Source organism: Remersonia thermophila, chromosome 4 (genome assembly GCF_042764415.1).
Source record: "Remersonia thermophila strain ATCC 22073 chromosome 4, whole genome shotgun sequence".
In the NCBI taxonomy this organism is placed as follows: domain Eukaryota; kingdom Fungi; phylum Ascomycota; class Sordariomycetes; order Sordariales; family Chaetomiaceae; genus Remersonia; species Remersonia thermophila.
In genome coordinates this window covers 400,998-416,962 of record NC_092220.1, presented here as the reverse complement: position 1 = coordinate 416,962, position 15,965 = coordinate 400,998, and the positions used below count along the sequence as shown (strand labels likewise).

The 15,965-nt window shown below is 63.5% G+C and overlaps 6 protein-coding genes and 1 non-coding gene across 7 annotated transcripts; 3 read left to right on the top strand and 4 right to left on the bottom strand.

Moving 5' to 3' along the window:
- Positions 1 to 848: 848 nt before the first annotated feature.
- Positions 849 to 2,564, top strand: VTJ83DRAFT_4233 (uncharacterized protein; the record flags this gene model as incomplete). Its single annotated transcript, XM_071010700.1, has 2 exons — positions 849 to 948; positions 1,159 to 2,564. The coding sequence occupies 2 exons, from the start codon at positions 849 to 851 to the stop codon at positions 2,562 to 2,564; spliced, it is 1,506 nt and encodes a 501-aa protein (XP_070865683.1).
- A 516-nt stretch (positions 2,565 to 3,080) lies between these two features.
- VTJ83DRAFT_4232 (uncharacterized protein) lies at positions 3,081 to 4,892 on the bottom strand (the record flags this gene model as incomplete). Its single annotated transcript, XM_071010699.1, has 5 exons — positions 3,081 to 3,451; positions 3,522 to 4,264; positions 4,348 to 4,531; positions 4,591 to 4,726; positions 4,821 to 4,892. The coding sequence occupies 5 exons, from the start codon at positions 4,890 to 4,892 to the stop codon at positions 3,081 to 3,083; spliced, it is 1,506 nt and encodes a 501-aa protein (XP_070865682.1).
- A 469-nt stretch (positions 4,893 to 5,361) lies between these two features.
- On the top strand, positions 5,362 to 6,344 carry VTJ83DRAFT_4231 (uncharacterized protein; the record flags this gene model as incomplete). Its single annotated transcript, XM_071010698.1, has 4 exons — positions 5,362 to 5,679; positions 5,766 to 5,950; positions 6,008 to 6,062; positions 6,144 to 6,344. The coding sequence occupies 4 exons, from the start codon at positions 5,362 to 5,364 to the stop codon at positions 6,342 to 6,344; spliced, it is 759 nt and encodes a 252-aa protein (XP_070865681.1).
- Positions 6,345 to 6,717: 373 nt separating this feature from the next.
- Positions 6,718 to 8,697, bottom strand: VTJ83DRAFT_4230 (uncharacterized protein; the record flags this gene model as incomplete). The annotated part of the gene is made up of 5 exons (XM_071010697.1): positions 6,718 to 7,031; positions 7,115 to 8,031; positions 8,086 to 8,392; positions 8,528 to 8,586; positions 8,678 to 8,697. 5 exons carry the CDS (start codon positions 8,695 to 8,697, stop codon positions 6,718 to 6,720), a joined length of 1,617 nt encoding a protein of 538 aa, XP_070865680.1.
- Positions 8,698 to 10,056: 1,359 nt separating this feature from the next.
- VTJ83DRAFT_t110 lies at positions 10,057 to 10,146 on the top strand. Its single transcript has one exon. It is a non-coding gene; the product is annotated as a tRNA-Phe (tRNA).
- A 1,502-nt stretch (positions 10,147 to 11,648) lies between these two features.
- On the bottom strand, positions 11,649 to 13,250 carry VTJ83DRAFT_4229 (uncharacterized protein; the record flags this gene model as incomplete). The annotated part of the gene is made up of 1 exon (XM_071010695.1): positions 11,649 to 13,250. The coding sequence occupies one exon, from the start codon at positions 13,248 to 13,250 to the stop codon at positions 11,649 to 11,651; it is 1,602 nt and encodes a 533-aa protein (XP_070865679.1).
- Positions 13,251 to 13,615: 365 nt separating this feature from the next.
- VTJ83DRAFT_4228 (uncharacterized protein) lies at positions 13,616 to 15,619 on the bottom strand (the record flags this gene model as incomplete). The annotated part of the gene is made up of 1 exon (XM_071010694.1): positions 13,616 to 15,619. One exon carries the CDS (start codon positions 15,617 to 15,619, stop codon positions 13,616 to 13,618), a length of 2,004 nt encoding a protein of 667 aa, XP_070865678.1.
- Between the last annotated feature and the right edge of the window lie 346 nt (positions 15,620 to 15,965).

Sequence of the window (15,965 nt, the reverse complement as noted above, 5' to 3'; positions counted from 1 at the left end):
CTGCGGTATTCACAGCCAAGACCTTTCCGCTTCGTGAAGGCGCCTAGCCTTGGCTCCGCTCAGTCGCATGACACAGGGGTCTGTGACTTGCCTGTCTCGCGACAGGCGATCGGTGGTTGGATCGGCCAGCGCGAGGGTCGTCATGTTGTGATTCATGGGCCCTGTACCACTCTCTTTGCTTTTGACAGTCTCTGGCTTGTTGGGCAGTCGGCGGGGTGTGTTTTCTTTTTATGCGGCAGAAGCCGAGTGCCAGGTAATAGACATGGAAAGCGAGGTTGAATAGGTTGATGTGGAAGTGGAGTTTGTGTCAACATGGAAGCTTGGAGATGGGCGAGGCGGACGGAACGGAGGAGACAAGACGGAGACGGAGACGAAGACGGAGACGGAGATGGAGACGGAGACGGAGGAAGTTGAGAGAGGAGTGGAGCCTCCGGGTGGAGACCCCGGAACCTGCACAGGCCAGCGTCTCCCGGTGGGCGTCTTCCTCGGAACAGCCCTACACTCAACGCAAAGGCTACGATATCACCTCGGGCCATGGGCAACTTCTTTTCGGCTCTTGGGTCATTGACGTGTACATCGTGAGACGCAAACCACCCTGGGTACTTTACCCAACCAGGTATTACGGTATCGATGGTTGCGTCCGAGGAGAGCCAAGCCCTGCTTCCGCAAGCCCCGGCAACAAGCGGGTCCCCAAGAGACCCCGGTTCGGCGCCGTCTCGGTCGATGACTCGTCGTCTTTCTTTGCATGTCCGCATCGTCTTGCTGCCCGCTCCCGTCCTCTACCCACGCAGGGTTCCGGGGGGATTTCCATCTTGTACCAACCCAGGGCCTTCCGAACCGCCAAGGTAATGCCGAAAAAGAGGCATCTCAACAGGTTTTCCAAGCCGCCGTCCACCGCGCCCGCGTTACTCAGCAGCCCGGCTACCCGCAGAAACGATAGCAACAATGGTGGGTGATCTTCGTGTTCCTCCAAAGCGCCCACCCGTCCTTGTGCACCTATCCGTCCCCCCTTGGCATTGTTTTCCTTTGGTTTGCCCTTGGCTGTTATGTCACTTTTTCTGGTCTCATGTCCTGCAATCTCCGGGGGAGAAGAGAGGAGGAAGGGGGACGGGGTGGGGGGAGGGGAAAGGGGGCGGCGAGGCTAACGAGAGGAAACAGATGACGCGTCGTCTCGCGGCCGCAGCGTCAACGACCTGCTCGCCCAGCTCCGCCGCACCGGCCTGAACGGTGCCGGCCAGGTCCCGGACCTTGGCGTTCAACCGACGGTGCCGCCCGAGCTTCGTCAGATACTCAACATCCCCGAGACGCCGCCGCCCCGGCCCCGCCGGCCGCTCCGTCAGGGGCCCGGCGGCCATCGGCTCCCTGCGGGTCCGGCGCCGCCCCGGAGCTGGCTCTCGGCCGCCGAGCGCGCCGACCATGCCCTGCAGCGCTCTGCCGTCTCCTCCCGGGGCGTCGTTGCCGCCGGCCGCGACCACCGGCCCCTCCCGGGCTTGGCCCTGCCTGCCCGCCGCAGCCTGCTCGACATGGTCCTCCGCCGCTTCGTCGCGGACTGGGAATGGCAGCGCGCCTACAACCGCTACCATCTCTACGAGATCCCCACCCACCTTCGCATCCTCCTGGTCGCCTACCTCGCCGCCCACCACCCAGCCGGCGTCACCCTGAGCGACCTGCGCGCCCTCCTCCTCCCCCCGCCCGACGTCCCCGAGTACCTCGACGACCCCGATCTCTCTCCCGCCGTCGTCAACGCCGCCTTCACGCACCTGGACCTCTCCTCGTCGCTCCTCCGCTCCCTCCGCCTCAAGCACCTCGCCGACCTCCTCTTCCCCTCTTCGCAGCCCTGCCCCCTCGAGGTGCAGGAGACCTGGGACGCGCCCGACCCGACCCCGTCCCTCCCGCCCTCGGTCCTGCCCCACCTCACCCACCTCTCCCTCGCCCTCGACCCCGCCGCGCCCGGCGCGGCCCTGACGTCGTGGCGCCAGCTCCTGTCGCTCGCCTCCCGCCTGTCGGGGACCCTCACGCACCTGAGCCTCGCCTTCTGGCCCGAGCCGTCGCTGACCCCGCGGGCGCGCGCGGCGGCCGCCGGCGTGGTCTCCCCCGTCACGGGCCGGACGGTGGCGTACGGAGGCACGGGCCCCTACAGCCACTCGCTCGACGGCGACTGGAGCGAGCAGGTGCTCGTGCTGCGGCGGCTGAGCCGGGCCCTGTACGGGCTCGAGTGGCTCGATCTGACGGGCTGCGGGGCGTGGTTCCAGGCCCTGTGGGAGAGCGTGCCGCTGGCGGACGCCCTGGTCGATGACGTGGCCGGGACGACGACGGCGGAGGAGGAGGAGGACGGCAGCGGCAAGGAGGCCGCCTCTCGGACCGCGGTCGACTGGGTCGGCGACTGGGGCAAGATGGCCACGTTGGTCATGTTTCCCGGGTATCGGCTGCGCGAGGAGGCGAGCGCGGCGGAAAAGGCAAGGTATTGGGAGATTGTGGACCACGCGAGACGGGTCGAGAGGCACGTACGCGCGCGCCGGGCGGGCCAGGGAAGGGTTTTGACGGTGGAGACGTGCCAACGGTAATAACTGAGAAAGGAGAAATGAGACGAGACCTGAAGAGGCTGGACGGGACGAGACGGCTTCGAGGAAAAGACGAACGACAGCCCGCGTGGATTCAGCGGGAGAACGCCCAAGAGCGGCTGCGAGGATGGAATAATAGGAACCAGAAGCAGCCAACATGCTCATTAGGCCACGAGCACCTTGGCATATATGTACACAGTAATTACGCGTCGCATATCCTAGGTGGTTCTTTGCAAGCCGTTACATCTTCATTTCACCCGGCTCGGCCCCCTCCCCAAGATATATCAAACAACGCGACGTAGTTTTTGCCTACTTTGACGCATCTTTTGTGTGCTATAATTCCATTCGACATGACCTCCGCAGACAAACCTCCCAGGATCCCATCTTTCCGCAGCTCCCATTCCATGCCAAGCCGCGCGCCCGCTCACCATCCTTTCATCGGGCCTCAAACTTCCTCAACCTCCCTCCCCAAGAGCAGTCTATAGCCACCGTTTCCGACCCCCAAGAAGCACCCCCTCTTTAGCTCCCCAAGTAAGCCCGAATCGCGCCCTGCAGGCGCCCCGCGCCCTCGCCGACAAGCTGGGTCAGGGTGTCCAGATCGTCGGCCGCCGTGATGCCAAAGCGGCGCACAAAATCCTTGGCGGCGCTCTCGAGGTCGCCGTAGTCCACGTAGTCGCCGCCCCCGCGAGACGCGCCGGGGCCGCCCTCGTCCCCTTCGGGCCGGCCAAAGTAGGCGTTGCTCGAGATGGCCTGGGCGCCCTCGAACCCGGCGAGGCGCGACTTGGCCTCGGCCTGGGACGAGGCATCGAACATGCCCTTGCCGAAGAACTCGTCGGACGAGATGGCGCGCTGGTTGCCAAACTTTTGGCGGGCGTAGGTCTCGGTGTCGTCTGGGAGCGCTCCTGTTAGATGCGGAGCCGCGAGGAAGACGTGGGCGGGGGAACGGGGGAGAGAGCTTACCATCCGCAGACGCCTTGATGGGTCCGACGGAGCCAAAACCACCGGGGTTCTTGCTGGCGGCAGCCCCCGAGCCCGCAGGCTTGCCCACCTGGCCGAAGCCCAGGCGGCGGATGCCCATCCCGAGACGCTCCATCTCGGCCTCCGACTTTTGGGGGGCGGGACGGGTGGCGCCGAAGCTGCTGCGCGGGCCGGGGCTGACGGGAGTGGGGGACAGGATGGCGGCGCCCGTCTTGGCGGCGGCGGACGGCTTGTCGGCGCTGGGGGCGGAATCCTCCTCCTCGGCGTCTGGGTCGTATCCCAGCTTCTCCTTGCGCTCGGCCTCCTCCTTGGCCTTCTTCTCGGCCTCGTCAAAGTCAATCGCGGCCTCGGTGCCGAGCTTCTTGACGCCCAGCTTGGAGGTGGCCTTCTTGGCGCCCAAGATGTTGGTCTTGCGCGGGCCCGAGGCGCCCGAGCGCAGGGCGGCCGAGTGCGTGATGCGGCTGGCGGCGGGTTTCGCTTCGTCGCCGGCAGGCTTGGCGGCGAGCGGCGACGAGGAACGCGAGGGCTCCTTGTCGCCGGGCTTCACGAGGGGCGAGGGGGCACGGCCGACGACGGGCGGGGTGGCGGTGCGCGAGACGGGCGGGGTGGGCTTCTTGATGGCCGGGCGGCTCCACGCCGAGAAAAAGTCGTCCTCGTCGTTGGCAGCGTTGTTGGAATCGTCGGCGCCCTCGCCGGCCTCGTTGATGACCACCGTCTCGGGGTACCTGGGAGGGAGGGGGGGGGAAGGAAGGTGCGTCGTCAGCCTGCTTGATCGCGTCTCTGCCTCGCGAGGGGGAAAAGCGCCTACTCCTTCGCATCCCGGGCGGCCCGCTTCTTCAGCTCCTCCTTGTACTTGGTGGCGGCGGCCGATGTGTACTTGGTCTTGGGGTCCTTGCTGTTCAGGGCGGCCGAGCCGCCGTTGGACTGGAAGAACTTGGTGGCCGACTCATTGCCGCCAACCTTCATGAGGCGCAGCTGGTCCCATTGCCACTCTTGCCGGGGGGTCAGTGCGGGCCATGCGGGTCGGGGAGGTGGGTGTCTGCGGACGTACGGTCGAGGTTCGTGGAGCGGACGAACGAGATGTGAACGCCAAGGTTGCGGTGGTTCGCGGAGCAGTCGAGGCAAAGGTAGATGCCGAAGGGGACCGACGTCCAGGTCGGGTTCTTTTGGCCGCAGTCGAAGCAGATCTGCCGTGGTCGGCCGTCAGCACTCGCAGGCCGGGCAGGTCTCGGAGCGGCGGGTGGCGGAGCCCGGGAGCCCGGGAGCGACGGGACGACTTGCCTTGTTGGCGGGCTTCGCCTTGAGCTTCTCAAAGATCTTGAGCGACTCCTGCTTGGATGCGAGGCCGCTCATCTTGGCGATGGGGGGGGGAGACCGAGCTGGGACGAGTGGCGGTGGGAACGGCGACGACGACGGCGACGGCTTTGGGAGGAGTGGGGGAAAGCGGGTGAGGTGGTGTCTTTGTCGGTGTCGCGTGTGGTTTTGATTCCCCTACGAAACGGCCCGTTTCAGGAGAAAGGAGCCACCTTCCAGGTTGTGGTCGCCGCCCAGCGATTCCATCGTGGCATCAAAGGCGACGCTAAACCCGATTGGGACTCGACCCGGCTGCCCCACGCCGGGTGGGTCTGGGCCCCGCCGGAAGCACGGAACTGGACCTGGCAGGATGCTCCGCCCCGAGCGTCATCCCATTTTATTGTGTTTGCATCGCTTTTGGTTTGCCCTGACGGCCGGCTCCCCAGAAACCGCCAGCAATGGCCCCCGCCAGACCGCCATGAAACCACGAGTCACGGTCTCGGGGCTACAGCTCCGTCCGCGAGCCACCATGCGCATGCGCATGCGCATCCACCACCGGTCCGCCGCTCTCTATCGGATGGCGTTGGCGTCGGCGTCGGCGTCGGCGTCGGCGTCGGCGTCGGCTCTCAAGCTCACCTCGCATCCGCCATCCCGGCGCAGCCTCCCCACGCCCCCGCCATCCCGTCTGTATGCCACCGCAGCTCCCGAATCGCGCCGCCGCTCCGTGACCCCCTTCAACGACGACGGCCGCGTGCCGTGGTCCGAGCTGTCCGTGGGCGAGAAGGCAGGCCGCGCCGCTCAGCAGACCTTCAACCTGGGCCTGGTGATCGTAGGGCTGGCCCTTACGGTACGTATCCGGCTTGGCCCTTTGCGTTTAGTCGCCCGCCCGCCGAACAAGGCCGCATGCTCATGCCGAGGCTCCAACCCCAACAGGGCGGCGTCGGCTACTTCCTCTTCACCGACGTCTTCTCCCCGGACAGCAAGACGGTGCACTTCAACCGCGCCGTGGACCGGATTCGCGCCGACCCCCGGTGCATCGAGCTGCTGGGCGACGGCAAGAAGATGGTGGCTTTCGGCGAGGAGACGGGCAACAAGTGGCGCCGCGCGCGTCCTATCGCGTGGGTTGGCCCTGGTCGTGGTCAAGGCGAACAGGGGGCTTGCTAACAAGAGCGCAGGTCGACCACCACCACCGACGCCCAGGGCAACGAGCATCTGATGATTGAGTTCAACGTGCGTGATTTCCATCGAGCGTGCTTTCCGTCGAGCATGCTCTCCCGCCCTTGACGTTGTCGCGCTAATGGCCTCTTCCAGATCCAAGGGCCCAAGGGCACAGGCCGGGTGGGCATCCACATGATCAAGCGCCCCGGCGAGCACGAGCACCGTTACAAGTACTTCTTTGTCGACGTCCAGGGCCGCCAGCGCATCTACCTGGAGAATGCCGACGCGGCAGCGCAGGCCAGAGCGGCGGCCGGCCGCAAGGAGTTTCGCCTGTTTGGCGTCAAGTGGAACTGATCCACCCGTAGCAAGGCTTCTCTCGCTCATGGATGATCGCCATGACGAAACTCCATGATGAGGGGACCAAAGCGTGAATGATACAACGGTCCCACCTGTATCATAACAAAACATGTACAACTGTACCTTTTTTTTTTCCCTCCCTTTTCCTTTGAGCGAGCCTGCCTGCCTCCCGCTGTTCCGAAGAAGGGGTATTACGGGAATAAGGACTATTACTAGTATACAAGTACGCGGACCGCTGCTGCTGCTGCTGGCCCTGGGTGATGATTATTTCTTGAACCTCCTCCGCCCCGCCAGGGTTGACAAACCCAGAAAAAGCCTTCTCCTTCCCCTCCCTCCCTCAACCCCAGATCACCTCCGCAACAGAAAGCCTTCAGTGCCCCTCCTCGCCTTCCATCTTGGCAATCCACTTGTTCATCTGCGCGAACTTGTCCTCAAACGACTTTTGCAGCTTCTCGCACGCCGCCCACATGGGGTCCGACTCGCGCCAGTACGTGTAGCAGTTGGTGAAGATCTGGTTCATGTCGGCCAGGAACTCGGTCTCGTCGGCGTACTCGTGCCGGTCCATCTTGGCTTTCATGGTGCTCAGGTCCATGGGCTTCTTGATGACGTCGAGATAGTCGGGCACCCCGTCGCGCTCCGGGTCGACGGGGTCCCGGAAGGGGCCGACCACGCGCGTCCAAAAGCCTGTGGGAGCGTTAGCTTGCGCACGTCCACTCTCTGACCCAGGCGGGAACCAAAAAAAAAGGGGGAAAAAAAAAAAGGCTTACCAGGCCCTGACAGCATCCTCGTCAGCAGGTCGGCGCAGAAATTGAGCTTTTGGTTGGCCGAGAACTGCTGGCCGGAGACGGCGGCGCTGGACCGGCGCTTCGACCCGGGCTTTGGACCCGGCTTGGCCCCCGTCACCGACCCGCGCTTCCGGACGACGGCGTTTTGCGTCCCGCCGTTGGCGGTCGCCGTCCCCGCATCGGATCCGCGCCGCCTCTTTGCGGGACGACCCCCCTCGGCCTCGTTGCTCGTCCCGTCAGGCTCGCTCGGCGCCGACCGACGCTGCGCTGCCGAAGCCGCCGAGGCAATGGCCACCGCGGCCGCCGCCGTCTCTTCCATGTTGTGGGAAGGTGGCGGCGGCGGAGGAGGAGGAGGAGGAGCTGGGCTCTCCTCGAGCGAGCTCATGGCCACGACCAGCTCGCTCAGCACCTCCTGGGGCAGCGAGCGAGCAAACTCTGCGCGCGACTCGCTCGAACGCATGTACTCGGCGGCCCACGAGAGGAGCAGCTTGCGAATCGAAGAGCCCTCGGGGGTGTCGTTCCAGACGCGCACCAGCAGCGGCGTGGCGGGGATGGTTTGGGTGAGGCGGCGGCACTCGGCCATGGCGTCGAGAGCGGCATCGCAAAGCCCGTCGATCCCCAGCGTGTGGCCCAGCTTCCATAGGCCGATGAGAACCTCGTAGCTGGGCAGGCTGTCGAGGTCGGGAAACACCTGGCCGGTGTAGAGGTAGTTCTGGGCGTAGGCGAACACCTCGGCCGGGGTATCTGGCAGGCGGACGAGGTTCTCGAGACCCTGCTCGGGCTGTTCTGCAAAGTGCTGTTGGAAGTAGGAAGACTTGGAGCAGAGAAAGTCTTTCTGGATGCCGAACGGTGTCTCTTCGGGCCCGACCAGCAGGATGACAAAGATGGGATGCGGTTGGCTGTGCGGTTGTGCGTGAGCGATAGAAACGGCCGGCGACGGCGAGCAAACCTACAGCCAGGAAAAGGGTCGGGGGGGCTCAGCCGGGACGGCTGGTTTGGCGGCGTCAGCGGCGGCCTCGGCATCAGCGTTGGGGGGTCCGGTGACAGCGTCCGCGGAAGCCTCAGGGACAGCCTCAGGGACAGCCTCAGGGACAGCCTCCGCGACAGCGCCGGTAACAGCGCCAGCATCGGCAACGGCTTCTTCACCAGCGGCATCGCCGCTGGGGTCGGTGGTGACGGGATTCACCGCATCGGTGGGCTCGGCGACCGGGTTGGTGTCGACGGCACCATTTGGCTGGGGCGGTATGTCGGACATGGCTGCTGTGACGGCTGTCAGACACCCTTTTCTCACAATGGCTATGACCGACTCAGGGGGGGTTATAAGTGAGCTCTTGCCGTGCGTCCACGGCAACTGGCATCCCACACTGAACAACTGTGCGCAAGAGAAGAACATACAGATTCTGATTGATGAAAAAGCCGATGAAATGGACGGTGGGAAGACGGAACCGAGTGTGCTTGATGATGATAACGCTTGTTTTGTGAGGACGGGCTCAGCCGCCAGCACAGAAAGCAAGGCTAATTCTCACAACCAGGTGAGATGATTACCAACTTCGAGACACGGGCATTCGCCTGGTATGAAGGACAGATGATTCAGAAAACCACTGCCTTCAGACGGCTGATGAAACTGTCTCGTGGTGATGGCGCGTCATGAGTTGAAGTCAAACAAAGATTCAAGGTTCAAGTTGTCGGCTGAGAATTGGCGAATGAGAAACAGAAATGTCATGATCCACGCCCCACTCGAGCTCCTTTGAACTCCAGCCTCGCATCCAGCAGCACACCACCGGCACAGTGAGAAGCACAGTGCAAACTACAACAACGGCCGCCATTTCCATCTTGCACCACGACGCCTTGCTTACACAGTACAGAACAATTTGGGCTGCTCATGCTTGTCCAAAGGGAGAGAGAACCGGAGACAAGGGAGAACAAACACGCATACATCCTTCGAGTCCCGCCCAACTCGATTGCTTCCAACACAGCCCAACAGTGCCGCTCTTGCTCTGCTGGTACCTGGTGCAGCGCTCGGTGCAGCGCTCGGCCAGTGATGATGGCGACGCTCTCATGACTCCCGTCGGTAATAAGCCATGTCCCCTTCCTCTCTTAACCAACCTCGAGAAAGTCCTCTCGTGGAGCTCGTAGAGGGGGGTGGAACAGCGCGTCAAGAGCAATAAGGGCGAGACGACGGACCACGAGAAGGAGCTCCATCACCAACAAAGGGCAGAGCAGGCTGGCAGCGACGCCCACGGCGCTCTCGGCGGCTCACGATGATCCATGTTGCTCCCTCCAGTGACTTTCTCACGGTCTGTGCCACGTCGACAGCTAGGTCGGGAGCCATCCAGCTCCCAGCCCTTGCTCTCCGCCTTCCCCAGCAACCTGCCGGTAGGCTTACCCACATACTGTGTACGCATCCTCCCCCATAGGCCAACCGCCTACGCAGTACATACCATGATGGCCATCCTTTCCAGGCCGATGGTCCTTTACGGCTGTCAAAACAGCACGAGAATCTTCTACTCGAATTGCTTTCCTTCGAGGAACCCCGTCAATTCCACGGGTACGCTCCGAGCCCCCGCCCTTTCCTCGCCAGGTGGAATCCCACCGCGGCACAAAGATTGATGAGAGTATGTTCCGAGAGGAGGGCTCTCGGGCACAGGCCTGGATCGTTGGCGTCTGAACCTGGGAGGCGACATTGTGAGCGGGTCTGTGCCATGCCAGCCGCCACCATCACTCACGCATAGACACGCCTACCACCGACCCGAGGCCCCCTCGAACATCCCGTCGCCGGACTCATGGTCGCGTGTTGGAACCCTCCTGGGAGCCAAACGCCCTCCAAGACCCCGCTCCACTCCGCCACTCCCGGCTTGGCTCCCGCTTCCGGGTCTTCTGAGGCAAACCTCCGCATCCCACAGATATCCACTTCCCAATGCAACGCGGGTTTAGCTCAGTTGGGAGAGCGTCAGACTGAAGTCCACTTCGGGAATTAAATCTGAAGGTCGTGTGTTCGATCCACACAAACCGCAACCGCATTTCTTTTGCTACTTTTCCTCCACCACCGCGGTGGTTTTTTTGTCCATTTCCTCCCCCCTCTCTTGTTGACAAGAGAAAACGTGGGGCAGTCAGTCATGACTGGTAGAAGCCACAAACGATGTCAAGTCCAGCGTCTTGCTCGAGACGATTTTGGTTTCAAGACACTTTTGTCACCGCAACGGGTGAAAGCGCTTGATACAATATGATGCATAGGTACCTGATGTTGTAAAAGTCCAACCCATGAAATACTCCGAAAGCTGCCACAAGGAGTGTGTGCATGTGCGCCTTCGGGGCCATACGACACATTTTAGGCCATGGGCTTTGTCGGCCTCGAGAACCCAGGAGAGCCAATATGGGATGAAGTCGACCTCCCGACCCTTGTGAAACTCCCCTTTTGGAACAGCTTGCCAGCGAACGCCAGAACACCCAACCACCCGCTTTTCCACCCCAAAAAGTATCGTTTCCCTTCAACCTTTTGCAATGAAACTAAACCTACTGATAGCTCTGCTAATGACCTACACACGAGAGAATTTAAGGGCCGCCGTAGCTCAGATTAAGGCACAAAGGTGCAGCTACCGCAAGGTAGCTGCCCAGTTCGGGGTCCCTCTAACTACCCTCTACAACCACGTCACCAAACGCAATCAAACTCGAAAGGAAGTTTTTGAGCTACGGAAATCTCTTTGAGCAGTACAAGAGAAACGTCTTGCCGACTGGGTGTTAGACCAGTAAGCCCTCGGCCTTCCACCAACTTATACGTACATCCGGGAGCTCGCTAGCCGTATCGCCAGGACGACTGGAACAGCCAAGCATATAGGCAGACGCGGGGTAAACAGGTTCATCGCTCGTAACCCAGTTCTCAAGACCCAAATATCTCGGAAGATCAAGTCGTTTCGAGTCAATAATAGCGCTACAACCGAGGTGATGCGGCCTTGGTTCAACTACCAGAACCTCCCGGCCGTTACCGGCATTCTACCTGAGAATTGGTGGAATATAGATGAGTTTGGGCTTTATGTAAGGACTGGAAGTTTACGGCAACCGAGAAAGGCTGGACAAGCTCGCGTGTTGCGATAGAATGGCTCGAGGAAGTGTCTATCCCCCGGACCCAGCCACAGAACCCAAATCACACCCTCCTGCTTATCCTGGACGGCCACGACAGTCATATTACCACCGTGGACTTTATGTGGCTATGCTTCTTGAACAACATTCACTTACTGTGGCGTTTGCCCAACCTGCTCGAGGGTGTGACAGGTTCGGATCAGAGACCATAACTGAAAAACACAGGAAGGAGGGGAGGGGAGAGACTGAAGCTGAACTGTACACGTCAGAGACGGTGTTGAGATGGGTCTGGGCAAGCCAGCAGGTTCCGAGATCGCCCATCGGAAGCTGGTCCGGTCAGATGTACGGATGTGAGATCAGGAGATCAGGAGATCAGAGCCGACGTTTGGCACGAGAAATCTTCACGCCTGCACCCTGCCCTGCGCCCCCTCCGCCATGGTTACCTACGAGACAGCACGGCACCGTTCACAACAACATTCAACATCTCCCTTCCCTTGTCCTCCCTTTTCACGACCACCCACCCGTCCTTCTCCACTTCCACAATGGTTCCGTCCACGCATATCTTGCGCCACCGCGCCTCCTCCTCGCGCACCACCACCCGCACCTCGTCCAGCTCCGGCGAGCCGTCTCCCGTGTACCCCACCTCGGGCATCTCCACGTGCGCACCCCGCTGGTATGCCTTGGTCATGATGTCCATCGTGCGCTTCCCGTCGAGCGCCCCAAACCATACCCCCCTGAGCACGCCGTCCAGCGGCCGGCTGGCAGGCGAGATGGTAAACGTCTTCTCGAGGTTGGAAACCAGGGCGAGGAGAAGATACGCCAGCCGTTGCCGCGAGGTCTCGTCCTTGTTCTCGTCGTCGACGGGGGGGATCCGCAGCGGCGCGAATCCCTCGGCCCCTTTCCACCGGACCTGGACCTCCGCGTCGTACGCATGCGCCTCGTGCAGCAGCTCCGCCGCTGCCATGCCGAACCGCTTGTCTCCGTGCACCCTGTGCTCGGGCGTGTCGCTGGCCCAGACGAGCGACGCGTGGAAGCCGTACGACGCGACGACCGCCCCGACGAGGTGCCGCACGGGGTGCTGCTCCTCCGGCGGCGCCGGGCCGTCATGTTCGCCCTCCCCCTCCCCGCCCCCCGGCGCGGCAGCCAACCTCGCGCCCGACGAGAAGCTGGCGCGAAACGTCGGCAGCGGCACCGCGGTCCCAAAAAACAGGCTACGCAGCGCCAGCACAAAAGGCGACGGCGCCCCGTGCGCTTCGTACAGCGGCTTGTGCAAGGAGTGAAACAAGGCGTTGCCCGTGCCCAGCGGGAACAGCACCACCGTCGGCGGCGCCCTCCTCCCGCCAGCGCTGCCGCCGCCGCCGCTGCTGCCGCCTGTCTCTTGGTCCCTTTCCGCTTCCCGATCCAGCGCGCTCAGCAGCTCCACCAACCCTCCGTCCCCCGACAGCAACACCACCGTCGCCTCGGTCCCGCCGCTCGCGCTCGCCTCCCTCGCCTCCCTCGCCAGGCGGCGCACCGCGGCGCTCACCGCCTGCGCGCCGTCCAGCTCCGCGACCTCGTCCGGCACCACCCCGGCCGCCTCGAGCAGCGGCCGGAGCACGCCGGAGCAAAACTCGGACGCGAGGCGCAGGCCGGCGCCCTTGAAGACCAGCACGTGGATCCTCCGGCGGCCCCGCGGGGCGAGGTGCGGCGGGAGGGCGGTCCTGCGGAGCGTGAGGGGCGACAGGGCGGCGGTGAGGTGCCGCGGGTGCTGGGACGGGGAGTAGGGGACGGCGCGGAGGCGGAAACGAGCCCCGCTCTCGGAGCCTTCGGAGGCCGCGGCGGGGTCTGTGGATTCGGAGAGGGTGTAAATCAGGTAGCCCGCCCCCTCGCCGCCGCCGTTCTCGGCGCCGGACTGGGGAATGACGGCGACAACCTCTTCGCTCTTGAAACTTGTTACGGGGTCGGCGGTGTCCCGATTTCCTGTGGCGCCGAGGTCATCGCGGCTGCTCGCGGCGAGGCGGGGCAGATCGTTGGTGTTGGGGTTCATAGCGTGAGCAGCCATGATGCTCGAGTTTTTTGTCGGGCGGTGGTTCGAAACCATCGAAAGCAACAGGAGGAAGGCCAAGCGTTTGGTGCGGATTCCGCAACGCAAATGGTCGCAAGACGCGGCCCATCGTGCATCCAAACAAGGCAAAGGCAGAGAGAGAGAGAGAGGTCCAGGAGCTGCATTGCGCCATCCGCGCCGGGCGGGGCCGGTGCAGCCGAGCGGACCTATCGAGGCCGAAGGGGGGTGACGAAAGGTGTCTACCACCTTGTCTGACTGAATCATAATTACAGTTCACCTGGAACCCTTCGCATTCGCCAACTAATAACGTGGGTAATGAATTTTTGTGCGGTTGCGAGGTCCCCAAGAAACCGGCCGCGCTTTTACTTCCCTTTCGCCCGTGTCATAGGGCCCCAGTTTTCCCTCGGGTTCATCTGATACCGCACCAGCTTCCGCTTATCCTTCATCTTCCCCAGCTCTTCGTTGAACACGACGGGCGGCATTTCTCGCGGCCTGCCTTGATGCGTCTCCTCGGGGTTGCCCTCGGGCGCCTTTTCATCGCCAACGGGCTCCTCTTCCTTGGGAACCTCGCCGCCTTCCGCTGCTTGCCCGGCCTTGTTCCCCTTGCCCAGACCCAAGATCCGGTAGGCAACGCTCCCCGGCTTGATGTTCTCTTCCTTGATCGGCGCCCTCTGGCGGATCCACTCGCGAAAGACGTGCCAGATGACGGACCACGGCGCGTCCGTCTTCATGCTGCCCGGCTTGATGTGGCTGCGCGTGACGCGATAGCCCATGCCGATCAGGGCGCCGCGCAGCGCGTCCTCGGGCGGGCTGGCGCAGTGGATGATGCCCGAAACCTGCGCCGGGTGGAAGTAGAAGGGGTACGGGTCGATGGCTGCGAGATGCGCCTCGGGAGGCAGCTGCTTGGACCCCTCGGCCGCCTGCTGTTCCTCGGGCGACGCCAAGAACTCCTCGAGCGCCGTGTTGAGGACGCCGCGGATCCGCTCCTTGGTGCCGTACACCTCGGGGGATGCCTCTTCGGCCTCGGCGAGGACGCGCTGGATAAAGTCGTTGGAATGGATGCGGCCGGCGTACATGGGCCCGGCCAGGTGCATCGTGGAGCCGCAGTGCTCGCACTTGTCGGGAGCCGTCGGCGCGCGGGCGAAGCCGTGCTTGTAAAAGAAGCCGCTGCCCTTCTTGTTGGGGGCGGCCTTGTTGCGCATGAGCAGCTGGGTCGTCCAGGAGCCGCAGCCCTGGCCGCAGCTGTAGACGACCATGTTCTTGCCGCCCTGGAACTTGACGGTGATGGGAGACTTGCGGATGCGCACAAACACGCGGGTGTAGAAATCGACCGACAGCGACAGCAGCGGCTCCATGGCCAGGCCGTAGCGGGCGGCCGAGGTTTCGACGGCGTGCAAGATCAGGCGAATGCCGACCTCGTGCGAGTACCACCCCTTGACCGGGACGCCGCCGTACAGGGCGTAGCACTTCTCCGGGTAGCCGTTGGAGGCCCACACGCCCGAGTCGGTGCAGGTGATGCAGAGGAGGCCGCCGTCGTCTCGCACCGCCTGGACGGCGCCATCGAGGAACGGGGCGGCGCTGCCGTAAGGATCCAGATCGATGACGTCGTACTTTGCGTGCGGGCCGGGCTTGCCCTTGGCGGTGCGCCGCAGGTCGTCGACCACGATGCCGTACATGTGGGCCAGGGCGTCGTCGACGGAGATGTTGATCTTGTCGCGCACGCCGTTGTGGGTGGCGTTGCGGTCAATGGCATCGGCGGCGGCCTGGAGTATGTCGTTCGCCGTGATGCGCGTGGCGAACGGGATCTCGTGGGCGTAGCGGATGGCACGGAGGCCGCTCGCCGAGAGGGCGTCGAGGATGGTGAAGGGAATCGGTTTGCTGGCCGGTGCCTCTCCGCTGTTGCTCGCCGCTGCCGGTTCGCTGCTGCCGGCGGCTTCGGCCCCGTTGCTGACCGCCGGCGTCTGCTGGGCCTCGGAGCCGGGTGGTTCCGCGGCCGCGGCGTCTTTCATCTCGGTGTCCGCCTCGGCGGCCGGCGCCTCGGCCTCCAGCTTGGGCGACTTGGCCGGGCGGCCATTTTGCGCCTGCTCCTTGCGCTTCCTCTTCTTGTCGGCATGGCGCCCCTGCCGGGCCTGCTTCTGCCGGAGGCGCTCTTTGCCGTAGGCGCGGATGGCGAGCACCGTCAGGTCGCGGTTGAACTGCTGGATGGGGTTGTAAAAGACCTGCTGGACCTGGCCTGGCTTGGCCGAGTCCTCGGGAACAAGGATATGAGCGCGCCCCTCGCGGATGGTGGTGTAGACGACATTGCTGTGCTGGATGCGCTGCCCCTCGGCGGGCGGGGCCGCGAGGTCGCGCGGCGTGTCGGACATGAACCGCCGCGGGAGAATGGCTCGGTGGACAGTTCGGACTGTGGTTTGCGCGGGTCTGGTGGGGTTCCAGAGCCAAACAAGCCGGAGCGCAGCAATCATGGACGAGGCGAGTGTTGATGGAGGTGAGTGCCGCTGCGAGCCGAGTCCCCCTCCAAATTTTGGATTCTGCCGGGCGGTGAGCCCGGGCGGTGAGCCATGGAGCGGCGACACCTGCAGCGACAACCCTCAGGGTTGGCTCAGGGTTGGCTCCGGGTTGGCAAGCCTTGGCATCGACTTACACCCTCATCTTGCTGCTTTCGGCGTCCGAAACGGCAGATTGTTGATCTCGCCTCTTGCTTGGGACTTT